Genomic DNA, 7,668 nt, shown 5'->3' on the forward strand with positions numbered 1-7,668 from the left:
TAATGAAAAAATAAAATGAAACTTGGGGCTAATGTACCAAAAAAAATTACAAAAGCTTTCTCCCTTGTGAAAGCACCTATACATCTACTTTATATATAAAGACATATCAATCAAACAACCTTTTTCCTTTTCCTCATCCCATGTTTTCGAACCAAAATAAAAAATGGAAGGAAAAAAAAAAAAAAAGACAACTGGCCTTCCCTTAGGGGTTGTTTGCGGGTTGGGAATTTGGAGCGACCATCGACGGGGAAGAAAAGATTTGTAGCGTAAAAAATTCAAATGGTAAGTTTTCTTCCCCGCCAAAACGCTAACTCGCAAAACAAACCCTAAGAGTGAGGAAACATCTTTCTGTCTCATTTGACAAAATAACAAGATCTTTACAACCTATACAAAATCCAACTGCTAAATCAGCACCTCAAGTTAGATCAGTTCTTAGATTCATGCTCTTTAGAGCCTCTTGAGTAAAATAGGTATGTCACTGAAAATCATTCATTACTTCTTTGAGTATGTGAGATATGGATCTTGAGCAATTGTTAATACATCTGGTCTCTCGATCTGGTTATACGTGAGACACCGACGAATGAAATCCTGACAAAAGATCGTAGAACAATTGATAGGTTTGTTTGACAGTAAGAAAAAATGAACTTAGGGTAGCGAAAAACAGCATTTGTGCAAGAAAATGTAACAATGGATTCTGGATACACAAATATAACCTACAAGAAGCAAAACATACTCACCTTTGCCTCATTAGAAACAGCAGGCCTAGTAGGAAAGTCAACCTTGCGCGCCTTAATAATTGTGTCTTCACGAAGTATTCTCTCTTGAGTTTGGTCATGCCCGAAAGGACGTCTACCGAAGAGCATTTGATAGAACAAAATGCCAGCAGACCAGACATCAACCTGGTTTCCAGAATACAAGTCATCAAAGACGGCGGGCAAAACAAAAAGGCCTCATTGGTTTGGATAAGGATTTACAACTTAGAAGCGAAAAAAAAAACCCCAAAATGACAAAGGATTGATAACTATGTATTTTCAATTTAGCACAATAAATTTACCTTCGATGAAATATAAGGCGTCTTGCTGAGCTCAAAGCATTCAGGAGGCAAATACCTGGAAATTGAAAAAAATAAAATAAGAAGGCAGAAAGAGGTTTCCCCAAAATAAATGGAAACGAAAAAGGCAGCATCAAAGTTAAGTAATGCTATATGAAAAATCAGACATATAAAATTTTATTATAAAGAAGCATCACAGCTGAGATCAGCATATAATTTAGTTGGCTTCATATCTGTAAAATAAAATATAGAAATCGGACAAAGTCGCATGTCAACAACTAAACCTTGTCCCATACATAATGGTCTTCCAGACTTACCAGTATGTTCCAGCTCCCTGGGATGTAAGTTCCATACCCTGGGATCCAACATCATCCTCCACTATCTTGCTGAGACCAAAATCAGTCACTTTTGCAATACCAAGCTCATCAAACAGAACATTTCCTGGCTTTAAATCATAATGGATAATTTTCTGTGTTCTTTTATTCATGTATATAAGGCCTTGAAAAATCTGAACCAGAATGACTCTAGCCTCCTTCTCTGGCAATATAGGTGTTGCTTTAAGGACAGCATCAAGATCTTTCCCTGGAAGAAAAGATGAGTGGATTAGACAAAACAAAAAATGAAATATGAAAAAATAATGAAATAAAAGAATGTTTATACTTCATGTTACAACTCACAAAAATATATAAATAACAATATTTACCACTACAATATTCCAGAACAGTACAGAACGTATTTTGGTCAATCTCAAATATGTCCCATAAACGAACAATGTGATGATGCACAAGGGACTTGTGAATATTATACTCCCGAATTGCATGCCGCATGTAACTCTGCTTCTTCTCTTCACTCCATTGAGGATTTAAACCGTGAAGCTTGCAGGCAACATATCTATGCTCTACCAAATCAAAAGCCTGCTGGAAATTTCTTACTTCAAATCACTGCAAAAAGGTATTTATTTACAATAGCCAATATAGGCGAAGGAACTGTCTACATTATGGTTCTAGTAGCACCAAAAATTTGTGCAGTATTTGTTGATGATTATAATTATATTATTATCATTTTTGATAAATTATTATTATTATTATCATCATCATCATCATCATCATCATCAGTAGCGTACTTAGAGAAAGCTCTGACCTTGTAAACCTCACTGAACCCTCCCTTTCCGAGAAGGTTTAGAAGGGCATATCGATGGTTTAGAATCTGAAAGTTGTTGAACCGTGAACCATCTTCATCCCTTATACGTTTCATTTCACGAATCAACCTTCCCTTCTCAAGTTCATAGCGATCCCTCTCACGCAAAATAACTTCTTCCTCCTGTAAAGCTATCTGCTATAGAAACTTGTACACCAAAAAATATATAATATTGCAAGCAGAAGGTGTGACTTACCCGTTTGATGCTAGCCAGTCGAGATTTATAAATTTCATCATGAATGAGAACATCTTCTGATAATCCAGCCTCTGCATCAGTTGTATCGCCCTTATCTATACCACAATGAAAATCCACAATTTACAAAATGTTAACAAAGCAGAATAACATAATACAAATTAGTCTGGAAACTAAAACACAACAGGTAATCTAAGCTTTATTGTGCTGTCAAAAGGAGCATAATATTAGTTATTATTTATATATCTGGAAAGTGAATACACAATGAAAGCAATTAGATGTCAATAAATACAAAGTACTAAATGCCTTGATTGACACATAGCCATCATATGTTCATATAATTAGTACACATAAGAAAGAAGGGGAATGGAAAATGGTAAGATGTAAAACAACCCTAAATTTGATCCACTCAAACGGTCAAGCCCTCCCCTCCCAACTTTAGGAAACAATGGACTAAAAAGAGAAGGGGGCATAGGATAATACCAGATTGTTTTTTCTTGAATAATTTGCGCTGACGTTCAATTGCCTCCTTTGTTTCTATTAGTTGTCTCTACAAAAGTAAATAAATGAAAATAAAAAATCAAAAGAGAACAGAATTCACGTATGAAATGCAACATTTTCATAGGCAAGGTTCCAATTTTGGCCATAAAAAAGAGGCCTACAAACAGAAGGAATTTACATGCTCTGCGATATGGCAAATTCTTTTTATATAAATACCAAAATATTAATGACATTGAATTAAACACCAAGTAACAAATAAAAAACAGCAGTATAAAAAAAAATTCTTGAACAAGTAAAAAAAAAATGAGACATACAAGCTGGGCATTCAGATCCTTTAATGCTTGACCATCTTCCCACGTTTCAGATAAGACAGTTCCAGCTCTACAATTATAGCCAAACAAATGAGAAGGTCAAGAAAACAAAAGAAAAAAAGATATATAAAAAGAAAATTACTGTTCTTCACTCATACCTGATTACACCAACATTTCCAAGTCTCAATGAGTCTTGCCGCACTTTCAGCCTGGCCTCTTGTCTCTCAGCCTTTGAAACCGATATCAGCAAATCAGATATTATTTTTGTCCGCTGCAAAATAGAAGGAACAAATGTAAATTTGATGCATGATAAAAGGAAAGCTCATTGTTGATATTTTATTTTGGGAGGGGAAAAGTAACTGATATTCTCCTCTTCAAAATTTAGAATTATCTCACCTTTGGCTTCATTTGTTGTTCTTGATCTGTCAGGTCCTTAAGTTCCTGCACATGTGAGAATCAAGAATTAAAAGGAAATAAATCTGTCATTAATCCAGGGATGTTATGCTACCAGTTTCAAAATGCAATTTTGTGGCGTATTTAGTATATTTGGGGTCAGCTTGCAATTAAGCAGTTCAAACAAATAATAAAATCAACAGTTTCCAATACTTCTTCAAATGCCTGATACAAAAGGTAGAATTAAAGGTTTCCATGCTGAAAATTGCTACTTAGTATGTGAAATGGTAACATTGTTTGAACAAAAAAAATGGGTACCACAATATCAATTGCCCAGTCACTTGTCCTAGCAGTTACTGTATATGATTCTATCATTTTTAAGACTTAATTGCATTTTATTCCAAACTTGTGTACAATGTATGATAAGTCCATTTTGTTGAAACATTTTAACAAATTGTGACAGTGTCTTACATTAGCCTTCTGATTCACAAATCACAATTACTATTTTTGTGAATAGTTGCTAAATCATGTACCTTTTCCAACTGCCGACAAAGATTCTGATATTCAGAGGTCTCCTGTTTTGATTTACGCAAGTCCTCCTCCAATGCTACAACCTTTGCCCGTAAAGATGCAACCTCCTCCTATTTAAAGATAGCAATGAAATCAATAAGAAAAAGATGGAATTAACTAAGAAAAATACTTTAGAGGTAAAAATATCAGCATGGTATATAAATCAGTTCATTGGGATCCAGAGGAAGCAACAAATGAAAGAGATCACAACAGCATATCAAACCTCTATTTATTATTTGTTTTCATCCTAATCTACACATACATTTATTTTTCCACAAAATCAAACCTCAGCAAAAGACTTACCTCTAAAGAAGAAAAATTATCATTACGAAGTTGATCTTTGAGTCTTCCATCCTGCAAAAGAATATGATCTTTACAGTAAACAATCAAGAAGTACAATATAATTGATCAATTTAAAAAATTCATTACTAAGGCAATATGTCATTCCGAACATATTGCTAAACAAACTTTGCTCCAAAACAAGAATAATTAACAAAACATTACCCTGGCATTTAAAGTAAACACTAAAAGAAATAAAATAAATCCACGTGAGGCCATTTCCATCAAACTCTTTAAAGATATGATTATAAAAAATATGACCTACTTTCCGCACCCCAACCAAGAAGGATGACTCTATTATTAATAATAAATTTATAATCCGATAAAGATGTTATATTAACAATTACAATTGCAATTATGCGTTGACTATAGATCACGGTAATTACTAAAACAATTAAAGTGACAATTGAAAAATACAATAAAGAACCAAATGTCTTATGGCAAAGAACATACCTTATGATATAAATCGGTCTGGCCATTTGAGGTCAAAGCAGTTGGAGGAGGTATTTGTGTTCTGGTCTGATCATTAGATCTGGAACCCCGGCCCCTTCCTGAACCAGAATTGCCTCGTCCACGACCATGTTTCTTTCTATTCACATCGTTACTTATTTTTATCTCGACGGGCTCTGAACTAGTTTGTCTTCCATCAGTCATAACCTGATAATGTAAATAATGTCGGTTGGAGACAAGAAGCTGACACAAGACTACTAATTCTTATGAGCGATAAGTTCTCTGGATAGTAGTTCGAAAAGATTAAAAAAAAGAATAATATTAAAAAGTAAGCAAAAGAGGAAGCATTCTATTCAGTTGAGTTTCCAAATTCACAATATGAGCTGTAGCTACTGCCTACTGCCCTACTAAATAAACCAAGTTGTCAGGATAAAAACAAACCTCGAGATGTTCAAAAACATTAGAGTTGTCATCTTCTTGAAGTTTTAGCCGCTTCTGCGTGTTGGCTTGTATTAAGAATTCTTCACCATTCTGGAACAGAGATATGAAGGTAAGGACAAATTGATTAATTCCGTAACTCATTGAATTAATACAGATCCACAGATCTACAATCATTCCAGATCATTAGTATGCACAAAAAATTGACAGTCTTCTAATGCATAGACATTAAACAACTTATGAACACCACTTATAAAACACATACATCTATCGCATCGAATCATCCAAAACCATATATAGATGGAAGAAACACCAGTCACGGTCGATTTATCGCAATCGATAGCAATTCAGTGCGCAATACCCTAATAACAGCTATTATGATACAACTATACAAGCATATATTACCAAACCAACTGCATTGAATTGAGCCGGGACTTACATCATCATCAGAATCACTGGAACTACATGCCTCAGCTAAATCCTCAGCAGCTCCTCCAAATTTCCCAGTTGAAGGGGCAGAGGACCAACCTGGCTGCTGAGCAGCGGTGGAGGAAGCCTTGCCCACCATTCGAGCTTCCAGCTTCGCAATCTTCGTTGGAAGGGACTGGTCAGATTGGTTGGAGGAATTGGAAGAGAAATGCACAAGCATATCATCAGACATTATGCCTCCTGCAACTCAAAACTGTGTTTGCCATTTGCCAACAACAAACAAAATGCACCTTAAAAAACCATTCAACCCCAACAAGAAACAACAACAAAAACAACCACCAAATCTTTTTCAACTAAGTTAAGTCTATAGATGTAACAAAATATCACCATTGAATCACATAATGAATTATGTCTTTAGACAAACAACTTAAATCCTTTTTAACGGTTTCATCTGAACTTAACATGGCTCAAAAAAATTCTACCCTTTTGAAATCAACCACAAACACAGTGAAAGAGCAAGTTAATGAGTAGTGTTAGGCCATACCCATTCGTGATCAAGGAACCAAAAGGTGGTGAATTATCGAAAACCCGCGTAGAGAAAATTGGGATTTAGGCAAACTTGGAGTAAAACAAAAGTTAACAAAAGTTAGCAGAAGCTGTTGAAGGGACCAAAAGCACATAGAATTGGTCTGGGGATGTGATGCAAGGAAGAATGAAAAGAGGATTTTGAGTGTGTTTGGAGGGGAAAGAGCAAAGAGAATGAGAAGAAATGGAAATTTTGAAAGAGGGAAAAATCTAGGGTTTTTTTTTTTGTTTGGTAAAGATGCAGAAGAAGATTCAGAAAGCTTGGGAGGGAAGAATATATTTTGGGTATCAGAATGAAGAAACCATGGATGCAGAACAAAGGAAGTGAAAAAAAGACTGTTTTTTTCTGTGTGGGTATGTTCCCTTTTGAAAACTTTGTAGTGGGGCTCTTTTTTGGTCAGAATAGAGGGTTTTCTGTGAGAAAGATTATAGGTCTATGGCAGAATAATAATACATGAAAATTTAAAAAAAAAAAAAAATGAGAAGAGAAGAAGAGAAAAAATAAAATACAAATTTGATGATGTGATTTTACATTTTAGTGTGTGTCAGATATTTTGATGTGAGACTGGTGCTACCTAAAATCTAGTGAGGCATTATTATGGCGATAGCTTCTTTTTTGAGTTTTTCCCCCTTTTGCTGCTTACCTCTTTTCTGTTGAGATGAAAAATGGACCTTTGAATTGAATTTGAATCTGTTGAGAATCCTAAGAATTTCATAGTGAAAATACAAGCATAGCTAACTTTTATAAGTGGAAAGAAGATGAAGTGTTTCCCATTTCATTAATGAAATATGCAAAGGGGAAGTAGGCTTCAGGAAAAGTGGTAAAAGTAAAAACTAAAAAGTATAAGCTTGTAAATGAAGCAAAAATTATTTACTGAATTTGTTTTTGGGGGTCTGGAGGTAATTCAACTGATGGACAATGTAAATTGGATACAGAAATCCACATGGGCTCCGGTTAAGATACAGGTCGACCCGGCCCAACAACCCAATTTTTCCAATCGATTTTTAATCGGTTAAGAATTAAGATACTAAATCTTTTTATGAATCAAGTCAAATTAAGTGAAATAATAAAATTTAGATTAATGTTATTTATAATTAGTTTTATTGATGTTAGATCAATTTAATTTGACTTGATTAATAAGAATATTTAAATATATAACATTATTCTATATATTTTTTATTTTTTTATCTAATATATTATATTTTGAGTT

The 7,668-nt window shown here is 34.3% G+C and overlaps 1 protein-coding gene across 3 annotated transcripts; it reads right to left on the reverse strand.

Moving 5' to 3' along the window:
• On the reverse strand, positions 1–7,230 carry LOC107608827 (serine/threonine-protein kinase TOUSLED). 3 transcript variants are annotated; one of them, XM_016310565.2, is made up of 17 exons: positions 7,102–7,230; positions 5,883–6,125; positions 5,447–5,536; positions 5,009–5,212; positions 4,520–4,570; positions 4,180–4,287; positions 3,650–3,694; positions 3,412–3,524; positions 3,257–3,323; positions 2,925–2,991; positions 2,445–2,539; positions 2,192–2,371; positions 1,755–1,965; positions 1,369–1,633; positions 1,055–1,109; positions 738–899; positions 1–588 (listed from the first exon to the last, which is right to left on the reverse strand). In XM_016310565.2, the coding sequence occupies exons 2-17, from the start codon at positions 6,102–6,104 to the stop codon at positions 493–495; spliced, it is 2,031 nt and encodes a 676-aa protein (XP_016166051.1). In that variant the 5' UTR covers positions 6,105–6,125; positions 7,102–7,230; the 3' UTR covers positions 1–492. The 3 variants fall into 3 exon arrangements, with proteins under 3 accessions (XP_016166051.1, XP_016166053.1, XP_016166050.1); XM_016310567.2 differs by lacking the exon at positions 7,102–7,230 and adding an exon at positions 6,417–7,031 and having other exon boundaries at positions 3,412–3,482; XM_016310564.2 differs by lacking the exon at positions 7,102–7,230 and adding an exon at positions 6,417–7,027.

This window comes from Arachis ipaensis, chromosome B07 (genome assembly GCF_000816755.2).
Source record: "Arachis ipaensis cultivar K30076 chromosome B07, Araip1.1, whole genome shotgun sequence".
NCBI lineage: Eukaryota > Viridiplantae > Streptophyta > Magnoliopsida > Fabales > Fabaceae > Arachis > Arachis ipaensis.

Excerpts from the sequence above, each read along its gene's own strand:
- LOC107608827 (XM_016310565.2), bottom strand. The coding sequence starts at position 6,104 with ATGTCTGATGATATGCTTGTGCATTTCTCTTCCAATTCCTCCAACCAA. Across the intron at positions 5,213-5,446 it reads ATGTTTTTGAACATCTCGAG|GTTATGACTGATGGAAGACA; the intron begins GTTTGTTTTTAT and ends TTACATTATCAG. Across the intron at positions 1,110-1,368 it reads CAGGGAGCTGGAACATACTG|GTATTTGCCTCCTGAATGCT; the intron begins GTAAGTCTGGAA and ends TTCAATTTCCAG.